The sequence below is a fragment of the Oryzias latipes genome, chromosome 15, assembly GCF_002234675.1.
Source record: "Oryzias latipes chromosome 15, ASM223467v1".
Taxonomy (NCBI): Eukaryota; Metazoa; Chordata; class Actinopteri; order Beloniformes; family Adrianichthyidae; genus Oryzias; species Oryzias latipes.
In genome coordinates this window covers 22,697,476-22,721,128 of record NC_019873.2, presented here as the reverse complement: position 1 = coordinate 22,721,128, position 23,653 = coordinate 22,697,476, and the positions used below count along the sequence as shown (strand labels likewise).

General features: G+C 39.2%; 1 protein-coding gene across 2 annotated transcripts in view; it reads left to right on the top strand.

The window, feature by feature from the left end:
* Positions 1-23,653, top strand: part of crtac1 (cartilage acidic protein 1) — a 29,876-nt gene that overhangs the window by 908 nt on the left and 5,315 nt on the right. For both annotated transcript variants that reach the window (XM_020709591.2, XM_011484461.3), the window contains exons 2-12: positions 1,450-1,634; positions 4,429-4,625; positions 6,774-6,910; positions 12,353-12,509; positions 14,309-14,443; positions 15,172-15,314; positions 20,111-20,247; positions 21,491-21,573; positions 21,845-21,945; positions 22,029-22,197; positions 22,898-23,043. In XM_020709591.2, the coding sequence (XP_020565250.1) occupies positions 1,456-1,634; positions 4,429-4,625; positions 6,774-6,910; positions 12,353-12,509; positions 14,309-14,443; positions 15,172-15,314; positions 20,111-20,247; positions 21,491-21,573; positions 21,845-21,945; positions 22,029-22,197; positions 22,898-23,043 (1,584 nt within the window). In that variant the 5' untranslated portion in view covers positions 1,450-1,455. The remainder of the gene's footprint in view (positions 1-1,449; positions 1,635-4,428; positions 4,626-6,773; positions 6,911-12,352; positions 12,510-14,308; positions 14,444-15,171; positions 15,315-20,110; positions 20,248-21,490; positions 21,574-21,844; positions 21,946-22,028; positions 22,198-22,897; positions 23,044-23,653) is intronic.

Genomic DNA, 23,653 nt, shown 5'->3' with positions numbered 1-23,653 from the left:
TTTCTTTTTTTTAGCCTTGGCTATTTCACGGTCTTTGACTGGTTTACTACATATTACTTTATGGGATGTTTCCCATCATTATTACCAACCTTGCAGTTGTTAAACCCATAGGAGTGCAATCATTTTTTTCCCTTGTTCATCTCAAGTGGTTAAGCTGAATGTTTAGGTTTTGTGGGCAATGTTCTGCAAAGTCACATGTGTATTTCATCTTGTTTCAACAAAAAGTCTCCTGTTTTTCCAAGCATTGGGGGAAAAAAAAGGTATCGTCTGTTTTCCTCTTATTGCATTTTCTTGTTCTTCCACTTAAATGTATAACTCTCTGCTCCCATCTATCACACAGTACATTACTGGCTCTCTAAAACTGCTTTCTGTAGACATGAACTGACCAGCTCATTTGTCATCACCTCCTGCTGCAATGAGGAAAAACTGGGGTTAATTAACCCCTTCTGCTAAGAGCCACCCCTCCTCTCCAAAGTGTATTGTCGCCGTGCTCTTCAGCATCAGCCGGTGTCAGCTGAGAGGGCTCCCCATCACTGCATTTTGAGAGTATTACTCAAACAGCAGAGTAGTTTTATCTTAAATGGGATTGTTGAAGGAGACATTAAGGAGCCATATATCACCTGGCCACTGGGATCTGAAAGGGAGAATCTGCGGCAGGGCTGAAGCGGCGACGGGAGCGTCTCAATGGCATCAGGAATGGAATGACTAAGGCTGCATTCATAAATCCACCCGCAAGAAAATCAAGTTGTCAGCTTGTAAACACCATTTAGTGTGAGAGTGTGTGGCGTAAAAATTTAGAAGGTGACCCTTTTCTTTACTGTCTCACCCGCAGTTGTTTTCTTCTTTTTCTGAGTTAGAGGCACCATCACTACCTGCCTGCAAACACGGAATCAATTCCTCTTTGTTCACCTTTTGCTCCACTAAAAAAAGCACATATACATCACAAAGCCCTATTACCACCTCAAAAAGAATAAAAAAAAAAAAAGGGCACGATAGGTCTTTGTCTTTGAAGAAACGGCACATTGGGCCTGTTGTATCGGGTCATCTTGGTTTTTCCTTTGCACAACATAATGCTCTGCTCTATGTATAGATTTTCTGTCCAGAAATTCCTCAGCATGTCTACATGTGATGGGTTTTAGATCCAACGCTGCAGAACACGGCTGATTGCAGTGGTACATCTTCGTCTGCTTGTCTTAGTACAGCAGAACTGGTGGTGTTTGCTCCATGTTGGTTTTGTGGAGTTAGCATAAAGACACTGTTTGTAAATTGATTTTATTGGGTTCTCCTTTACACAGTTTGCAGAAGAGGTGTGGTTCAGGTGAAGAGTGTGGCCTTTGAGGTTTAAGTCGACTGGTTTCAGAGGGAGGCATCCAATTTGAAAAATGGATTTAACAGACAAAAGAAAAAATAAATAATGGTAAAGTCTATAAAACGTGTTGTGCTCCTCAGGTTAGAATGTGGTGGCTGCTTTTCTTCCTTCCTGCTCATTCGGCTCAACGATCAGAACCCATGTTCTCAGCTATAACCAAGACTATACTCCCACCAGACTACGAAAATAACCCCACCCAGCTCAACTACGGTATGGCCGTCACGGATGTAGACGGAGACGGGGACCTGGAGACATTTGTGGCTGGGTGAGAAAAGTTTAGAGCCACTGATGGCTACTTATTATTGTAATTATTCTACACAAACACAACCATGTGAGAATTATCTCATTCTAAGGACTGGAAGTTTTCCAAGGTAAAGGCTAAAAAAAAAAAAAAAAAAAGAGACACAAAATGATAAGGTTCCCCGTGACTCACACAGCTGATGAAAATGGATGTGATTGAATGGAAGACCTTTGATGGGAGCCGTTTTGCAAGCCTAACTCAATCCAGTGAAGCTGCAATGAGTTTCTTATTGCTTTACAGAATACAGATGAGACCAAATGAGCATGCTTACTAAAAGTCATTTAGCCAAAACATCCTATTCAGCAGGTATCCCAGGCAGGAGATCATCCCAAAGCCTCATAGAGGATGTAATTTCATTTTGCCATTAGGAGAATCTTTCGCATGAATTGCTTCTATTTAGTTTATATTACATAGTTGTTGCTGACCTCCAGTACTCATGGAATAATAATAAACTTTAAAGTTTTTATTATTTCAATCTTCTATCCAAATGTCGTCAATATTTATATCCTACAAGAATATAAATATTTTTTGTCACGCTCAATCCTGTTTTACAGTGATGTGCATTCACTGCACAGCTAACACTCCAAAATCTACGTGTACAAATTAAATTTGAATTAAAATGAATAAAACTGATACTGCAGGAAGGTATATGCTTTTAATTAAAGGGGATTTTAAAATGCTGGATTAAACAGACTTTTTTAAAAGCTAGGAATTTGTAAATAAATAAGATTCTAATTATTTACTGCTTTTTAGCTTTTTAACCTTTTAATAGTTTGAAGCTTCTATAATTATGTGAAAAAATGGATTTGCTACAGCTTCAATATGATGCTTCTGTGAGGGCAGAAAAACATTACTGTAGATGATGGAAGCAGGTAGTTTAAAATTATCTTCATGTATTGATAAAATTAAAAAAAAAAAACTAATAAGAATATGTATGCATCAAGCAGAATTGTGATTTAAGAAATAAAATACAATTCTCAGTATTATCCAAAGGGATAGTTTCACAAAATGTTTTTGCCCAGCAATGCTTTGGCTTTAGGAAAATACTTCCTAATATAACTTTCTTTTTTTTAAACACTGTCAAGATATGCAGGAGACAAGGCTTGGTGGCAGAAACTAAAACAGTTGATAAATAACCTGACATTTGACAACACAAATAGGTGGCAAACCAGAAAAGATCAGAAGACTTGAAAACCAGACACTTATATAGGCTGAGAGCAATTTACAGAAATGAAGACAGCTGTGAATCTTGATTAACCTGAAGCTGGTGTGACTTACAAAGAACAACTCAGAACATGACCAAAAACAACCTAAAAAACAAACTAAACTACAGAACCCTTACACGCTTCCTCCCAGTCCTTTTTCAAGCAAATAATTAAACTCATTTTGATAAAAATTTCCCATTTAATGGATTTAATATGTCATGGATTCCATGTATATTGAATTATTTTATAATGGACATAATAAGAAAACAATCAGAAATTCATACATAAAAGGTACAATCCATATACAGATAAAAAAGCTAAAAACTAGGTATAAAAATCCTGGTAATTTTTTTTTTTACAACATTAAAAACTGAAAGGCTTAAAAATGCGTCATTAAGTACATTAAGTACAAATATGTAATTTTATGATGGAGAGTAATTATAATGGCATCATTTACATGAGAATATATATATTCACAAGTCACAATTGATATATATATATATATATATATATATATATATATATATATATATATATATATATATATTCACAAGTCACAATTAATATATATTTATTAATATATATTACGGCAGCGTGATGTGAGGAAAACGATGTAATTTGCGATAAATTAACAAATTGCAAAACAACTAAATGCGCCATTTTTTATTTTCCTGCAACAGTTTAATTCAAATAAAAGTCAACATAACCTAATTACACTCCAAATGACCCTCGTCTAGATAGAAGGCAAACATCTAACATGAAAGGGCTCCATCTGATTGGTCAATGATGTAAAGGAGTCCATCACATTGGTCAAATGCCTAAAGGGATTTATTTGATTTGTTTAATACTTCAAGCTGCCATAAGATTGTTTTAGTACATCTAAGGTTACGATTTATTTATTGATATCGCGCTATCGATAAATTTGCGATATCTTGGACTTGCACTGCACACACATATATGTGTGTATATATCCGTACATATATATATGTATATATATATATATATGTATATATATATATATATATATATATATATATATATATATATATATATATATATATATATATGTAAGGTTGTATATATATATATATGTAAGGTTGTATATATATATATATATATATATATATATATATATATATATATATATATATATATATATATATATATATATATACATACATACATACGCAGATGTATAAAATATATATATATATATATGAGGTTTCATATGTATATATATGTATATATATAAATATATATGCATATCAGTTTTAATCCAATCCACCATACCATCCAGTTGAGCTGTAAAAGTTGGTATTACCAATTAAGAGTGACAGAGAGGGAATCAGTTACACCATAGGAACTTTCTGTTTAACTTGATTCCGGCTCCAGAATACTTTGTTTCCATATGTGTCAATTCATTTACAGTTTAATACTTAAATAAATTCAATACAACATTTAGATCAGTTTAATTAATAAAAGTAAATTTCAAAACATAAAACTCTTCACTGCTAGTGTGGTAAAGATGTCCTCCTTTTTCTACTTGTTGACAGCTATAACGGCCCCAACCTGGTGCTGAAGTATGACAAGCACAGAAAAAAGCTTGTAAATATTGCTGTAGATGACCGCAGTTCACCATTTTATGCCTTGAGAGACCGTCAAGGCAACGCCATTGGAGTAACAGCCTGTGACATAGATGGGGACGGACGGGAGGAGATTTACGTCCTTAACACCAATAATGCCTTCTCTGGTAAATGCATACAGAACTCACCAACACAGTGGCTATTCTTTATTATATATAAACCAAAAGGAGAATATTTCAGCAGTTACTTAGGTCTATCTTATCGCAGGCGTCATCAGATAACAGATACGACTAGTGCTACTATTAATCATGTAGAGAATTACAGAGAGCAAACACTTCTCCGTCCACTTCAAACAATAATAAGTTATTTTTTAGAGCTGTCTCTTGTCCAAAACGACGTACCAGATCTTCACAACTACAGGGGCTATAGAGTGTGGTAAAAAAGTATTTGTTAGACACAGATTCCTCAAGTTATCCCACTTGAAAAGATGAGAGGTCTGTACTATTCTTCGAAGGAACAATTCGATATTTTTTAAATGGAATATAAAAGAAGGAAATCTCATTGTAAGTATATAATGGGTGCAGAAAATATTTAGCTTCTAGAAACAAGCAAGAAATCTGTCCTTCTCAGACCTTCTTCTAAGAAGTTCTTTTAACCTTCACTTGATAACTGTATTAATAGCAACCGTTTGACCTGATTATCTGTAGAAAAGACACCTGTCCTTAAACAGTCAAACTGAAACTCTTTCACCATGATCAAGACCACAGAGCTGTCAAAGGGCACCTGAACAAGACTTTGATGAACCAATCTACAATAAGCAAACAGCTTGATAAGAGGAGATCAACGGTTGGAGCAATTGTTAGAAAATGGAAGATCACTGACAATCTCCCTCCACCCCTAGGGCTACATGAAAGATCTCACCTGCTGGTGCACAAATTATCTTGAGAATGAGGAGGAAGCAGCCCAGACCTACACAGGAAGAACTGGTCATTGACCTGATGACAGCTGGTACCACAGTAAAGGTCAATAACACACAATGTAGTCATGGATTTAAAGCTTGCAGTCCTCTGAATGTCCCCCTCCTTAAATCATCACATGTCCATGCCTATTTAAAGTCTGCCAGAGACTATCTGGGTAATCCAGATGAGGATTGGAAGAATATCATGGGGTCAAGTGAGACCAAAATGGAAATCTTTGTTATAAACACCACTTGCTGTGTTTGGATGGACAGAGGGCTGAGTTGCATTCTAAGAACTCCACACCAACTGTAAAGCATAGGGGTGGAAGCATTATACTTTGGTGCTGCTTTTCTGCAATGGGGACAGGTCGGCTGATCTGTATTAAGGAAAGGATGAATGGGGCCATGCATGGTGAGATTTTGGGCAAAAAGCTCTTTTCATCTGTGAGAAGATTGGGAATTAAACATGGCTGGATCTTCCAGCATGTCAAGGATCAATGGAGTGCCTTTTTAAAAAGCATTTCAAGGTTCTGGAGTGTTCTAGCCACCCTCCAGACCTCAATCCAATAAAAAAATCTGTGGAAGGAGTTCAAAGTCCATTTTCCCTAACGGCATCCCCAAAACATCACAGCTCTTGAGAAGATCTGCATTGAAGAATCTGCCAAAAATAGCAGCTACAGTACAAACCTGGTGAAGACCTACAGGAAACATTTGACCTCTGTCATTGTAAACCAGGGTCACATGACAAAGTATTGAGATGAACTTTTGTTATAGACCAAATATATATTTTCTGCACCATTACACAAATAATGTATTGTAAAATCAAACAATGTGGTTTCCTAGGATTGTTTTTTTTACATCCTGTCTGAAGAGTACCTCTGATGAACATTACAGACCTCTTATCTTTTTAAGGGAGTCAACTTGCAGAAGCAGGGACTGACCTTCTGTTTATATGATCTTTGTCAAAACATGAGATAAGTCAGACAAGATCAGAAAACAAGTGTCCGAATTTAGATATATTTTGAAAGCAGATAATCCATCATTTGTTTTTAATTCAAGTGGTAAAAATACGATTGAAGTACCGTAGCTAAAAACAACCCTATATTTCGTGTAAAAAATATTTCTGTAGCATTCTTGGGTTTGTGAACATCCTCAAATTCAATTGTTTTGTGTTGATGGCTGTGGTTTTTACAGTTTTTTCACTGAGTCTGATGTTGTATATAAAAAGCCCCACATCTAGGGGGCTCTATAAAGATCTGCACACCTTTTTCACATTTTAACCCTAAACAACTCCTATGCATCCAGTTCCACCTATTTTACGTTATGGTTTAATAAAAATCACCTGCATGTGTCTCAGGTCGAGCAACATATTCTGACAAGCTGTTCAAGTTTAGGAATGGACGCTTTGAGGATCTTTTAAATGATGACATCAATGAGCACAGAGACGTAGCCAACCCGATGGCGGGACGATCAGTGGCCTGTGTGGACAGAAAGGTAACACACCAACCCACACTTATGTAGAGTAAACACAGTGTGGATATCTCACACACTCCGAGGAGTCTTAAGCACACAGCTTCGGTTCTTTATCAGTGATAACTCATGCAATGCTTATGCCTTCCTTCTCAGCATGTGCTATGACAGTTCATTTGGGGGAATGGTGTGCCATTTTCCTTCTTCTGTCCATAGAAGTGTAATTACGGAGGAAAAGGCTCATTTGTTTCACAGTGCACCATACAAGGTGAAGGGAGTAGTCGCTACAGTTTTCAGCTTTTTTTCCATGTTTCTTCCTCATTTTTCCACCAACAGACTCATCCGTTTTTTTGTCTGTTATCTGCAGTTCCACACAAACACAAACACAGCTCTCACCTCTTCCCACAGAATGGAAGAAAGCCAGTAATGGTGGAGAAGAGGACAGCAAGGATTACAATAAATTTCAAACCCCACTTTTATCTCGCTGATAGGATGTGCAGGTGCCAAAGAGATTGGAACGATAATCTCCTTTTAATGGCATAATTCTTTTAGAAGAAGCCAAAGAACTGATCTGTGCCCGTTCCTATTGCTGAACATGTTTTATTGGAACATTTGTAAGAAAAGTTTACTCATAAATATGCTACGTTATCATTTAACACAAAGCATTTGTCATCCAAGTATTCAGTGTCACCCATTCTGTCTCTTTGATGGTGGCATCCCATTATTCCTTTAAAAAAGCTGATGCGTTTAAGGTTTTCTCATTCAACTGATGAATTAGTTCACTTTCAATTGGCAGCTGCAGGATATAACCGGGCTTTAAATGCACAAATAACAGAAATATGTTACAAAAAAGCAAAATTACAAATGGCAGCGAAGAAAAAAAAAGGACATGGATGTTGCACACACACGTTTGAGGCATGCATATCATATTATTCACACTGTCAGTCGCAGTGGAAGAAATTAGCCCTGGGTTAGAACTTCTAGAAAAATCATTGACTTTTAAGTTTCTTAAATAAGAGCCTGTAGCCGCCAGCTCATTTCTTCCCGTTGATTTTCTGTGTCTTTGAGTGTGCATATGTGTGTCGTGCACAGTAGGATGTGATCTAAAATTCACTCCGACCAGGCTCGTTTACCTTCCTTGTCTGGTAGAATTTTAGTAAGGTGAACACAAACGGTGGAATGGCTTTTATTTGAGAGTGGATCAGCAAATGTGCTTTTATTGATGGAAATGCGTTAGGCCTGGTGGGAAAGCTCATTGAAACTGAGTATGTAGTCTATTAGTGTAGTTCCGTCTGTAAGTTTGTGTCTGCAGGGGACTCTGACTGATAATGGAGTGTGAAATTAATCTCCAAAGGGAGGCAGAGCCACGGAGACAGGGCGAGGAAAAAGGGTAAGGGGCAAGAAACAGGGTAAGCTGAGATAAAGGAAAAACAGAAAGGGTCTGTCGCAAAAGAGGTTCATAATGTTTGAAGAGAAAGCAAAAATAAAATTCTTTAAGATAAATCTGGTGTTATATATGTTGTAATCAGGGATAAAATGCCAGGATTGCCAAGTCTGAAGCGATTAAGACTTTTTTAGCCCAAAAGAGCTGATAAAGTCTCTCCCTTTAAATGCCATGACTTTACCTGAAAGAGAAGCTCCCGGCACAATGAGATGACTTTGAACGCGTCAACTAGAAAATGATGTCGAGTCAAAATGTCAGCGCTGTTGAAGTTTTTACACGTTGGAAAAACAGATTAGAATTGTTGATGCTGTTTGCAAACACAATCTGTTTGAGTATTGATTATTTGGCAAACAGCTCAAATTAGGACGTTAAATTTTGACAATGAGCAAGAGTGATAGATACCAGGGAGATCCATTAAAGTTATTTTTCTTATGATCTATATTCCATTCACCCATCCATAACCACCCCCTGCTTTTGGTCTGATCAGGGCACAGTGGTTACCGGAGCTGCGATGAAAATCAAATTTTTGGTGTTTTTAACACATTTTGTTGCATTTTTCTTACCTTGGAGGACATGTATAAAAAAATTAAACCTTAAGGCCCGTTCACACCGGGACGAATTTCGCCGGCGATTTTCGCCGACGTTTAACGCCTCGTGACTAAACAAAGGGCACCAATGTGAGTGTGCACACCGACGAGAAAAAACGCCACGCGCCAAAGCGTCAAAAAAAAAAAAACGCCTCGGGTTCGTTTTTTTTTTTCGACGCGTCGCGTCGAAATCTATTCGACCAATGAGAATGGCGCTTTTGCACACGTGTCTGGAGCTTCTGAAGTTACAGTAAAACACAACTTGGGGGCGCTCAAACACAAAACTGCCTTGCTGAGCACACATACCAGCGAAGAAGATAGACGCCAAGTAGCGTCTACACTGCCGCGAAGAAATAATGACGGACATTCTAAAATATCCCCTTACCAAGTACCAGTTGGAGCTACTGATGCTTGAAATATTCATGTTTTCTTTGTATTATTCTGATAAGCGCGTAAATACTTGCTCTCTTCTTCTGAGTGAAAAGCGACTTTAAGAATCGTAAAGATGCGCAGCGCCACCTTGTGTACAGGAGTATTTCTTTTTTTTTTTTTTTTTTTTTTTTTTTTTTTTTTAAACTTGTCCTGTCCAACAGCTAGGCAGACAGATGAGAGCTGAGGGCCTCTTGGGTTGGACATATTTTACTTTAACAAGAGGGGTTATTAATCTTCAGACAAACCAAAGGTATGTCTGAATAAACCCCTTTTGTAATTGAGGCCAAACTTTATTAATTTCAAACATGTCTGAAAATCTTTGGTGTTGGACCGGACGGAAAAGGAAAGAGGGGAAGAAGAGAGAGGGACGTTAGAGAGAGGGGGGGTAGGGGGTGATAATAGGAGGGGAAGGGGGATAAGACCATGAAGCAGCATAAAGCAACAAGTTTACTGGTTGTTAATCATTATGGTAAGGTTCAAATGTAAAAAAAAAAAAAAAAAAAAAGGGCGGAGCCTGTCCACACACACACTCAAATGTTATAAACACACCTGTTAGTTGCAAAAATGTCCACCTGTCGACATGTACACAAAACAGATAGTGTTCACACGCATACTTATGCCTTAAAACCAACTAGTGTGAAATATTTCAGTCATTCAGTCTGTTGAGCTAACACCTGTGCTCAGGTGAGTGTTTATGTTCTTCTAAAATGGATGGTGGAACGTGAAAAGAAGGAGGGAGAGTGCCCAGCCATCCCCACCCCAAGACCCCCACCGCACCAGCAGCGGCAGCCGGATTCCCCCCAACGCCACACGGGAACCGGCAGGGAACAACCGCCGCCCGGGCGACCAAGCCCGCCACCCAGGCCAGGGCCAGCAGGGCCGCCGCAAGGCCTCCAGAGCCAGAGAGCAGGGAGGCACGGAGGGAAAGAGGGCGCCGCCCCAGCCCAACCAGGAGAGCAGCCCCCCCGCCGCGCCGGGAGAACCCAACGCAGGGCCCCACCGGAGAAGGACGCCCACAGCCCCAGACGAGCACCCCACCACCACCCAGGAGTTCCGGGCATCCCCCCGCCCCAACCCCAGGTACGGGCCAGGACCCCCCAAGGGAGACCCACTCCGCACTCCAGGCAGCCATCCGCCCGGCCCACGGTTGGTCCAGGGAGGAGCGAGGCAGGGGCCCGCCGCCCCCGCCCAGAAGGGGGGAACCCAGGGGAAAAAAGAGGGCCCACAAGGGGTGTTGTAAATATGGCCCGACCAGGCTCGGCCACAGTTGGAAATTTGGCGGGGCCCAGCACTCAGGAGCAAGGACCAGAACCCACCCCCCAGGGACCAGACACCCCCGGCTCAGATGTAATGTGAACCCCCCCACCGCGCGGAGAGAGCACCACTGGGCCCAGGAAGCCAGCACCCCGGGGACACAGCCGCCGTTGCAAAGGGGCCCGTACCCCCCACCAGGGAAGAGGCAGGGGACAGATGGTCCTAGGTCCCACCTTCCTTGCAAAATGTGTGTGCATGTATGTGTGTTTGAGAGAGTGTGTGTGTGCATGTGTGTGTGTTTTTACACACTGTGTACAGGAGTATTTCTGTTTACATTAAGCGCCATCTAATGTCAGGAAATGAAATTGCATGTTCGCTCGGCTCATCGTCAGCGAAAATCGCCTGGGTGTGAACACAAAAAACGTGGCGAAAAACGCTGGCGAATAACGCCTGGCGAATATTCGTCCCGGTGTGTACGGGCCTTAAAATTGTATTTCTGAGCATTTCTTTTTTAAATTGTGCTGAATCAGGAGCAGACACAAAAACGCTGTTGTAAAAAGCTTGTAGGCGTGGCGGTGAAGCTACTACGGCAAGCCAGAAGCTTTCATGCTCCATTCCAATCTGTTACATCCACTTGTAGACGACTTGATCCATGTATGTCTTAGTTTTCCTCATCCCAGCTGGCATCTGGCTCCAAACTGTACGAATGGATAGCTCTGATATTACTTGCCATTTTAGTGCACTGGTAATGATAGGTTTGGGGAGTGGGGGGCTGTAAGCTAGCGGGAGAGCATGCAAACAAATATATGATTGGAAGGGGGCAGGTTTACTCTGTGCCATTAGTCCCGCCCACAACTCAGAGGTGAATTTCTGAAGAACACCTGCCGCTTTGCAAGAATTATGTCCTAGAAAACGACTACGTTTTGGCTAAAAACTGAATAATCGTAATTAAAAGACTACTAGAAATTATTTTAAAATAGATCAAATCATGAGTTTAACGATGTTGTGATGTTACTCCTAAAGCCTTAAATGCACCCAAACAGGGGTTGTGTGGTGTGGGTTATTGGGTTACTGGCCCTTGCGTGTCATGTGAGTATTTGCTACAATCTGTTGCCCACAACATGCCTGTAGGATAAAAAAAACATACAGGAACATTTTTGCTCTACAGGATCCTCGAGCGGTCTGCAAACTTAATATTTCATGCGGGAGACCTACGTTGTCCTGTACAGGTTTGGCCATTTTCCCCCCAATAGCTGTTAGGCCAGTGGTGACCAAGGCTTTACTGTTGACTTGAAGACAGTCATATGCCCACATCACAGCTGACTGAGCAAATATCTCTCTAAAACTGAGATGTTTGTACTGAGAAACTGTGCATTCAAAACAAATTGTGCACCATTGAGGCTTATGGAGCCATTTAAAGGTTAATAGATGAATGAACAGATAAAGCAAAGTCTAGAAATAACCATGATTATATAAAAATATGTTTTCTGAATGTGCATGTGTATTATCTTTATTTCTATAACTGTTTCTTTTTTAAATAAAGACTAAGATTATGATTAATGATATAATTATTTAATTATTTGTACCATTAGAATCTACTGTCTTAAAGGGTAACACAACAAGACAGATCGGAGGCTGACTTCAAGTTGATTTACTGTTCAGTTATCCTTTAACAGATGAAATCAATAATATTAATAAACAATAATGTCATTATTATAGCTGCCCTTCTTAAGCTGTTTTTTCACACAGGGAACAGGCCGATATGCTATCTACATCGCTAATTATGCCAGTGGAGATGTTGGCCCTCACGCCCTCATAGAAATGGACGAGGCAGCCAGCGACCTGTCCCAGGGCGTAGTTGCCCTCTCCAACGTGGCGGAGCAGGCTGGAGTCAACAAACTAATAGGTGGGTATGAAGACCTGACGGGTTTGTGTGGCGTGGATCAGGCTGATGTCGTTTTGACAGGATGTCAGAAGGATTTACACCAGCATCTGCAGAGGAGCATGTGTCCTCTGTACCCATAGAGTTTGAACAATGGCGCCTCAGGTCACACCGGTAGCATGTAAAAACAAGCCTATGTGGGTTCCTTTTTTTATAACTGGATAAATTAGACACTAAATTTGCTCATACTTCTTGTAGAAATGCAGATCAGGGACTTTTTTAATGTCTTACACATCCTCAATTGATTTCCAAACCAATTAAATTTCAGCAACTTTATTTAATTTTGATTTCTTTAACTTTTCAAAGGCAAACCTTCCTTTTTTTGTAATTACATTTAAGATGTTTTTTTGCCATTATAAAAAAATCAAATCATTCTCCCAAGCCAATTGTTTTAAGTATTTTTTTTAATGAAATCTCAGTGGACTAGAATTATTGATTTTTTGTGATACTCTAAACTCCATACTCTCTGTGTGCAAAATGAGTAAACGTCACTTTATCCCAACTACATAAACATGCAGTATGATTAAAATAAAGAGAAAAAGTCAATGTCGTCTATTATTGTAACATTTATTTTATTTATTGTGGTATTTAAAATATGCACTAATTGCATCAATATTTTTAACTATTTTGTTTGTTTAGTGTCTGTCTCCATGCTTTCATTTTATTCATATTTTTGCACATACAAAAAAATATGAAAACCTCTAAACCAATGAACAACAAATAGTAATTTTTTTAAGTTAAAATAACTTTTTAAAGCTTTATTTAAGTATGCAAAACTTGTAACTTTGCTTTTTCATTTTTGTTTTTCTCAGAGATAATAATCAAAGTAAACCTTTAAAAACCCAAAGCAAATCTAAAACTACAGTTTCCTTCTGATCCGGGAGAATTCCTTAATGCTAAAGCTGTCCTACATTACGCAAACTTGACATGACTTTGTGTTCGGTAACAGAAGAATGAATCTTCATCATCTTCAGATCTTTTCTGCATAAAGGACATCACCTGATCCACCAATGGTGCAGACTGAGCTAGCCCAAATTTAATGTGAATGATAAATGGCAGACGGCTTGGCCATCAAACTGCCGTTAATCAGGGCGCAGAGACGGCCAGTGAAGTTGTATATCTGATGGTTACATATCTCTGGATAGACATTAGTAGTTTATGGCCACAGGGGGCGAATTATATTTGTCTGGGCTGATGGAGCGAGCCAGTAAATCAGTCCTGGCTCACAGCACTGCCTCCACATACAGGAAGGGCAATCAGAGCCCTTTCAACTTCATAATTAAACTCTGCTGGCCTGAAATGAAACACTTTATCCAGATACTTCACTTTATAGAAAGTTCCTGTAAAATCTCTAGGTGAAAACTGTGCCCAATATTCCAATGGATGTTTTAGTTAAAGGAAAAGATTCTGCTAAGTTGTTGTTTCATTCAGAACATTGATGGGTTGCATTGCTGTGCTTGTATGTTTTGCCTGTGCTTACACTGTAGATTGTTGTACCTGCGTTTGTGGGTGTGTGGCCCATCAGAAACGGTGTCTGTGTCAGCAGAAAATCCCGCTACACTTAGAGCAAATGGCCCGGAGAGACAGTAATGATCCCTCACCATTCACGCCTAATATAGAGCTGATCGCTCTCCCTCTGTTGCACTCATTGTTTCACTTATCTTACCTTTTTATTTCTTTCCAAAGATGTCTGTTCTCTCTCAGTTTAGCCGACTAAGTTTCTCTTACTGCTGAGCCTCGTTCCACTGTCTCCACCTTTGCAGGAGGAAGAGGAGTCGTGGTCGGACCCATTGTCAGTCAGACCTTGTCGGACATTTTCTGCGACAATGAGTATGGATCTAACTTCCTGTTCAGGAATAACGGAGATGGAACTTTTACTGATGTGGCACAACAGGCTGGTAAGAGCACCTGCTCTTAAGGAGGGGCTTTCTTGCAAAAGTGTAAATGGACTCAAAGGGGCCTGGTATTGTGTCTGAAAAAGTAGTTTTAGTCTTGAGGCCCGACTCTGGCACCTAAAGACTGGTCTTTTGGACCAATTCAAAGACCCACTCTGATGAATATTGAATTACTGGTGCTTTTAACGTTCTTTTTCTGGTGATGTAGGACATGAAAGAAAAAAATCCTCTAAATTGCATTTCGGAGTATTTCTTCATTCATATCACTGTGAATTCGGAGCAGATGAAAAAATGCAGTCTGTAAAAAGAGCTTATTTGTGATGTAGAAAATATGCTAGGTGGACCACAAGCTCCCTGCTCTGCTTAAACAGAAAGCTGTCAGGAATGGAGAGGGTAAAGGGGCAGGGTCGCTCCCCGCCAACAGTCCCGCCCACAGCTCTGAGGCAAATTTCTACTAAACTACAGCTGCTCTGCAGAAACTATGTCCCAGAAAACAAAACAGATTTTTCTTTTGGGTTAAAAACGGCATAATCATAATCATAAAAAATAGCTCAAAAGATGGTCATAGTGGGTCTTTAAGCTATGCTAGAAAAGCAAAATAAGGTCTTATTATTTCGTTTTGTCAACGAGAAGCCTAAAGTCCATCCATTTGATTTCTGCTTCGTCAAGTATTGACAGAAATGCTTAATGTTTCTTTGTCAACTGGTAAAAAACATCATTCAAATTCTCAGGTGTGGAAGACCCAATGCAGCATGGGAGAGGTGTGGCCTTGGCAGACTTCAACCGTGATGGCAGGACAGACATCGTCTATGGGAACTGGAATGGGCCTCACCGACTGTACATTCAACTGAATAACCGCAAGCAGAAATTCAAGGTGGACCATAATTGATTTTTAACGACAGAAGCAGAACCTTGGTTCAGCATTGTTCATAAAATAGGCCTTAATGCTCCAAATGAGTTGATCTGGTCCAAATGTTTGGCTTTGAAGGCTTATGTTAAACAGATCAATACTCATACTTAGCCTTGTAAAAACAGCAGAAGGGCTCATAGCAACATAAGGAAAAAAACAATTATTACAGTCATCAAACCAGGTCTGACACAAACTTCATCAAAGTGATCATAAACGTATGTGGATTTGTGAGCGTGATAATGAACACACTGAAGCACACGGTTTGCATTTTTGCCGAGCTCAGTATATTCTGGACCTGCAAGCATCGCTCTTGCTGCTGCCCGAACAGGAAGCAGCTGCAGACAGTGGAGCGAAAAGGCTGTGAAAGCCGAAGAAGCTGCACACATGCACAAGTGTGGCTTTGAAACCTCATCCAGAGTCCCGACGTGTGTTATCCGGTCTGAAACGAGTGGTGCACATCACTTTATTATTCTACTACAGGTGGTGCAGCCTGGAGTCTTCTGCCCTCACCTGCACCTCTGAAGCACATCATAAAATGTGGGTTATTTTGCAGATTTATTATGGTTTGGCCTTGAGTTTGGATTGCCCATGTTCCAATTTATACTGAGATTATTTTCATTCAAATCGATTTTTAAAAGTGCTGTCATGCGATTTATTTTTGAGTGATTAATTAATTATGAAATGTTAATTAATTTATTTTTAATCTAGCATAGTATTTGCTGTGAAAAGGAAAATTTTAGGTATTTTCATTTAAAAAAAGATGAAAATATAACTGAAAAGTGGCTTGATTATATTTGTTTTACTATAACAGACCTCCAACCTTCACTTTTGCGCCACCAAGAGAGATTTTTTCCGTCTTGACCAATGAAGAAAGAGCAAAACAAAACAAACAAACAAAAAACATTAGATTCAGGGTGGTCTGATTTAACAAATCCAGAAAAACAAACGGTAGGAACAGTTTTCTGGGCAATCAAAAAAATGTTGACAAGTAACTTCTTATTAATGTTATAATACATATGTTGACATAACCTCATTCCACAGTTCCACACTACAGCAAGATGGTAGAAAATTACATAGGTTATTTCATAGTTTCCTTATACGTATTTAAGGAATTTGATCATATTTAAGGGGAAAAGAAAGAGAGAAAAGAAGGAGGAGATGAGACACGAGGAGGTGACACCAGAGGAATTGAATTCCCACCCTAAATCCCTAACTACTAAAAAACTATATAGTGCAGGGGACTATGTAGAGCCCTGGAATTTAAAAGCAATTCGGACACCAGGCTCACTACTTTTTAATTAAATGATGAATATGACGTCATTGATTTCACGAAGGGAAAATCTCATTGATGTGAGCGTTTTGTGACCTCATTTATAAATCCACTGTTTTTCTGAAGATGATTACGTTGATGGTTTATTAAAAAAATACACGTAAATACATTTTTTGCTAGAAGTCTTAGAATGCAATGCATTCTGGTCTATATTCGCCAATCCAGTGAACATCGATGCACACAGATTTTTTTGCAGAGACTTCTGGGAAATTTTTAGGACACTCGATATTGAAATTGTAGATTTGGACAGCACTACAAAATAGCGACTGCACTATATAGTGCACTATGTAGTGAGTAGTGAAGGGATTCGGACATAACTTGAGTCTTTAAACTTTGTTTCTTTGACACAAACCTTTGCTTCATCATCAGGACAAAAACCAGCAGAAAGAGATGAACTTTCCCTTGTTTAACTTTCACGAGGATCGGGATATAAACCACTTTTCTCGGCTGCTGCAGAGTGAGGTTGATGCAGGCTTGGTAGCCGTTACCATGACAATGCATCCCACCACGAATCAAATAATGCGCTTTTTGTGAAAAGAAAAAGACTTAAAAAAATGGCAGCATTAAAGTACTTTTGATTAAATATTTCTTTCTTTCGTAAGTGACCATAGTATAAGTGGGCTAATGCCCTTCTACTTGTCCATTATGAGAAATTTATAGACTTCCGAAGCAACCTTTGGACGTCTGCTTTTATTTTTTATAACGGTGGTCATTATCCCTTACATAACAGATAATAGTTATACATTAAAAATGAGATTACTGCAATTAAAAACATGTGCTAATTTGTCTGTAATTAATTAATTTTAATTAAGGAGATAATTTGACGACCCTGAGTTGAATCCACGTTCTTATTCTATTTAAGTGGATACTATTCAGTTAAAAAAATCTCACATTTCTAGATATCTGAAAATTGCTAATATCTTTGATGGTATTTTCTTATGCAGAATAATGTCAAGTGGGGCAGTTTGTTTTATTAAATGTGTTATTATAGCTGATGCTTACAGGCAGAACCGTGAATAATCCAGAGTAACTACAACTAACTGAGTGGGTTCAGCTAATTATTCCCTCTGTCAGAGAGTCAATTACAGCTGCTGATGTATGCATTTGGGAGAGTTTGCTGATCCGCATTTGCCCTTTCAAACTAAAATCAATGTCTAACAAGCAAGCAGCACAAACACAACCAATCTGATGAGTTATCAGTTTTAAGGCTAAACGAGCTTGTAGCGGTATTTAAGGACACTTAAATTGTGATTTACTCGAACAGGGATGACAGGAGACCCCTGTAAAAAAATAAAATAAAATAAAATAGCCAGCTGTGCACATCTGTCGTCTGCTCTCGCTTCTTCCCTGAGCAGCAGCAGCGACAAAGATGAGTAGAGCTCCATGTAAATCTCTGGAGGTTTCATGCTCTGTGATCCACCCGTCACTGCCTGCGCCCACATCCTTTACCCAAGAGATAAACGTCACCGGAGGCATCTTTATAGGGGTCAGGTAAGGGGTTCATGTGTGACAGCCTGGAGACAGTTCCATCACACCGGCACACACATGTCTTCAACTCACTTCTACGCACACTTACAGAATTGACCGGGAGTGTTTTCTTTTATTTATTTTTTTCCTGAACAAGATTGTTAAATCACCAGCCCACAACATATTTAAGAGCCCTTACAGGCACACACGCTGGCACTTCCAGTATATGTGCTAACCTTTGGCATGCATAATAAAGCTGCTGTATCACTTCAGTAAACTGGCTATTAAATTGGGCTGAAACAGCAGCTTCCCTTTATGTGGAAAGTGCCGATTAGGCCTCTTTATTCTTTAATTAAACTGTATTAGGTACATTTTCATTGAACTAGGAATACTTGCACCTACGTATACTCTATACACATAAATAGATGTATGGAGGATATGAGACAATTTATGTTAATTTGCCTTTTTAACATTTTCAAATAATTTTTATGTACAACAAAGTAATAAAAAGGGCCAAAAAATATCTAGTTTCCATTCATTTCTTTTTCCGTTTTCATTAAAAATATTTATATATTCTCTAATTAACCAGGAGCTACCAAATATAATGCTCACATCTGAGAATTGGTTTAAAAAGTACTTCTAGTCTAAAACTAAGGGAAAAATTTAGAAGTGTCCCCGTCTTCCACTCAGAAAATCAGATGGCCTCTCCTCTCCTTCACCTGAGAAGGAGGTTGTCGTGGGCGTCTCTTACCCCCAAAGCTTTATGAGCCTTATAATTAAAACAGGGAGTAAATACTGTGGGAAACTAAGAGCTGCTCTATAAATCACCAAAACCCATCACTTTGTCACCAAAGCTGGAAGATATCTGTTACTTTCTTAGCCTAAAACTTTCTCTGCCACAGATACTCCTTTGTAGGAGAAAAGAAGGACATTTATTTATGCCACAGAAAGAAAAGCAGCTCTGTTGTTATACTCATGGCTTTTGACTGAAATGTCTGAGTAAACCATGTCTAAATCATAAGGAAAACTCTCAACCTAGATGATGTTATGATGCAGGCCGTGTAATATTCTCCTCTGTTTACAAATGTAACTTTATAAGAAATAGATATACATGCATAACAGTGTTATGACAGAAACCATAGCTTCCTTATTCCCACCTGTATTATATAACAGGGATTTTTCTATTTAGAAATGCATTCATTGTAGACAAGAGAAAGATTTTAAAATTGTGAGAAAAAAATGCATTTCTAGTTAAAAAAAACACAAAGTTTGAGCTTTTTTGAAACTTTCTTTTTTTTTTTGGGGTAAAAGCTATATATTCTTTTTTAACAACTGTTTCTTCTTGTGATAAGAATTCCGGACATGTTGAGGTTTCATGAAGCTCCAGATGGGATGTTGTGAACCACATTTGTGTGACGTTGATAGCAGCTAACACAGATTTACTGTGTAAATCTGTGTACTGTGTGTGGCAACTTTTACGCCTCATACAGCATCATACAGGAGAAACCTTTTTGCATTTTTTAATGAATAAGCACACTTCCTTTCTTCTGGTTTCTTTAACGCAGTGCTGTGAGTTGTAGCACACATCTGTTTATGCTACTTACTGTGCAGCTGCTCTAAAACAAAAATGTAAATAAAATCAGGTTGAATTAACATACTTATTTATACCAGGGAAAACTCTTCAGCAAAAAACCACTGATTAAAAAAAGGACAACTATGTCTTCTCTAATCAGCAATTGCTTTTCCTCTTTTCTGTTAGGACAGACAGCACCTCCATCAGACAAAATAAACATCTCTTTGATTCGGATGCATTATGTATAATAAATGAATGCATTGAAGCAAAGGTTCATAGAAAGGAAAATAAGCATTTTTTGGAGATTTCCCAGGATCAGGTTGTTTTTACCAGATTGATCTTAAACTTTTAGATTAACATGCATGTTTGCTTATGAAACATGTTTTTAAGGACATAGCCTCCCAGAAGTTTTCCATGCCCTCACCAGTTCGGACTGTAATCACTGCCGACTTTGACAATGACAACGAGCTGGAGGTTTTCTTCAACAACATCGCTTACAGAGGCCCTTCTGCCAACAGGCTCTTCAGGTACAAGACAGATTTCATGCAGTATGACTGTTACTTTTATTGTCAACTTAACAGACTTTTTTTTGTCTTGGTTTAATATTCTTAAGAGGGGTGTGAAAGCTGAGGGGAATTTGAAATTCCCAGTTAAGGATAGTTATCGTGTCTGGCGTTCCGCCTCCTCCTCCACACATGGATGAATCTTTCATTAAGACAGTTTTGGGTCTCTTTTTGGCTCACGGTTTGGTTTCCTTTTGCAGATAACATTAATGAACTCAGTGCTCAAAATATAACGTCAGATACGTATCAGTTGATTGATGGCAAAATGAAACCACCCCTGTCTGAATAAGAATCTGACCTGGCAGAATTTTTGGCGCAAAATTCAGTCAAACGGATGAAAGATTACCTGGATCAGACTTTTCCTTCAATGTGCAAAGAAATCAGTTTTTTTCTGGTGTGACAGGGGTTAATGCTTCACGGCTTGTGGCTCCTCTATTCTTTCCAATACAGATAATTTAGCTAATTTATTCTGCTCTCTGACTCTGAACGATTAAAAATAAATAAATAAAAAAACACCTCAACAGACTTCCTTTGATTATTTTCTAAAAAGAATAAATATTTTGCTGAGGAAAAAGTGTTCTGTAACAGCACATTAAAGAGCAGGTATGGAGTCAAATTTGGATCAGTTGAAAGTGAATGAAAAAAACAGATTGAACATTTAGAAAAAAAGAAAAAGAAAATTTGAAAACAAGACATTGGAAATTTGAAACTCAAAAGTTTACATTGTAAACTTAACGGAATTATTCAAAATTTGAACAATAAAATGGTAAATTAGCAAAAATAATATTGTAAACTTGAAAGATGATTTCCCATGATTCCCAAAGAGGTTATGGTAATTTGAGGCCTTTTCTGCTATGATCCTAATATACATGATTGTAATAGAGTTTATATAAAGTTGTATACATGAAAAAAAATGTGGAAACAAAATAAATTATTGTTTTAGTCTCTGCAGATGTCAGCTTCAGGAGACTTTAAAAATAAAAATAAATTAAACAAAAAAAAAAATCAAATGTCATTGCATTTCTCGCAGAATACTTCAAAATGTGGATTACAAAAATGATTTCAACTGAACAGAACACTGTCATGTACTATTGTAGAAATACTCAGAAATTTTACAGAGAAAATAAAATGTGTTGTATATTTTCAATCCCTTTTCTAATATGCTGAACATTTCTGCAACATTTTCTCTATTAATGGTCTTTAACAGGGTAAGCAGGAGAGAACATGGTGACCCTCAGATTGAAGAGCTAAATATTGGGGAGGCAGCAGAGCCTGAGGGACGAGGAACTGGTAAGACAAAATAAGACATTAGTTACTCACATATCAAACTCTTGGAAGCATACACAATAATGCATAAAAAACCCTATAAGTCCTGCATGTATGGGCTTTACACCCACATGTGCCATTTACAAATTATACCAATAGATGGCAGCAGAGTTCCACTTTCCTACTCCACATTAAGGCTGATTGATGGGCACGTTTTCCAGCATGAGGAAAATGAATATTGTACAGACTGTTTTCTCAAGTGTTCGACTCCCACGTGACTGTGATGAATCTCCAGGTGCCGTGGCTGCAGACGTTGATGGAGATGGTCGTCTGGACCTGATCGTGTCACACGGTGAAAGTGCGGCACAGCCACTTTCTGTCTACAAAGTCAACCAGGTGAGGGTGTGAGTGTTAGCACCTTGTAGGATTTTAAGTTTACACCCCCCCTTCCCCTCATTTTCCTCATTCTTCTCTGTTAGGGTCTCACCAGCTCCTGGCTGCGAGTGATTCCTCGCACCAAGTTTGGTGCTTTTGCAAGAGGAGCTAAGGTGGTAGTGTACACAAAGAAGAGCGGCCCACACACACGGATTATTGATGGAGGCTCAGGCTACCTTTGTGAGATGGAGCCTGTGGCCCACTTTGGCCTTGGTAAGATTGCGTTTCAAGAGCCTTAGAACTGGGCAGAGATCAAACATCGCAACAAACCACATGTGCTCCTGCAAGGGGCTTGCAAAGAGAGTTGTTCATCTCTCTTATTATAACCTAAGGATTTGTGCAAAATAGCCTTTAAAATCCTAAAGGATTTCTGAAAAACTTAGCAGTGTCCGCCAAACCTTTTATTTTGCTGAAAAAGAAACAAAAGAGATGAAACACTTAGCTAGGACTTTCCTTCGTCTGATCTAATGGGGTAAAAATTGCCCTTCTCAGTGAGCCAATTCTCGTCTGGACGGTTACTCAAGCTGCAGCAAGATTGAGCCTTCATATTGTTCCCTCTCTTCTATCCCTATTGTGCTGTAGCCTCTTTTGATTGTGGTGGAAATTTGAGATAGAGTCGCCTCTAACATGAGAGTGCGTCATTCGGGTGCACAGCAGCTGAAATATTCCCTGGCCCTCAGACAGCACACCTGCCTGGCAGGCCAACTGAAGATCTGTTTACATTAGAAATGCCACTTTAATTAAGGGCCACTGAGGGGGCCTCAGGGGGCGATCTTTCTTTATGGTTGATTAAAACAGTTGATGGAAAAAAGAAGAGTACTGCTCTGTCCATGAAGAGAGTCAGGAAAAGGGAGATAAGGATGATATTTTTTGTGTCATCCTTCTCTGCTTTGACTGACACTTGCCTGCACAGGTAAGGATACGGCCACAACCGTGGAGGTGTACTGGCCTGATGGACGATCAGTTGCCCGGCCACTTGAGGCTTCTGAAATTAACTCAGTGCTGGAGATCCACTATCCAAGAGATGAGGAGGAAGTCACTCCAACGGTGGAAATGAAGGTAAATCACATGATGAAAGATATAGAAGAGTACAGTTTTGCCCCCATATTCGCGGGGGTTAGAGACCAGGGAAACTTGCGATTGTGCAAAATCCGCGAAAGAGGAGAACCACCCCAACCCCACCCACCCCCAAAGCCGAAGAATGTCCATCACCGATCCTTACTCCTCAAAATCACTTCTGAAACATTTCAGATGCTTTGTAAAACATTTATTACAGAACATCGGAACATAAAGAGTTTTTTTTTTTAATTCAGAGCAATAGACTGTGCTGTAGCGCATAACACACATTAGGAGGGTCCCTTAAAACCAGGAGCCTGTGCTTCCTCGTTCATTAGTTCAGTGCAAGAGGGCATCTTCTTCCAGAAGAGGCCGGTTTCCTCTATCATTCGTTCATCCGGATGATAATTATTCTCAGCGATTATCTTCCTCAGTGTTTCCGTATATTTTCCGGCCGTCACCTAGTCAGCTGATGCCAATTTGAATACTGAAACGTGAATATGTGTGGGAACACTTAAACTTTGTTCTGTAGAATGGGATTGGACTCAATCAGTCATAAAACACTAGTCAAGAGTGAACCCTTTATCCCCGGAGCTTTAGTTCCAGTGTTGAC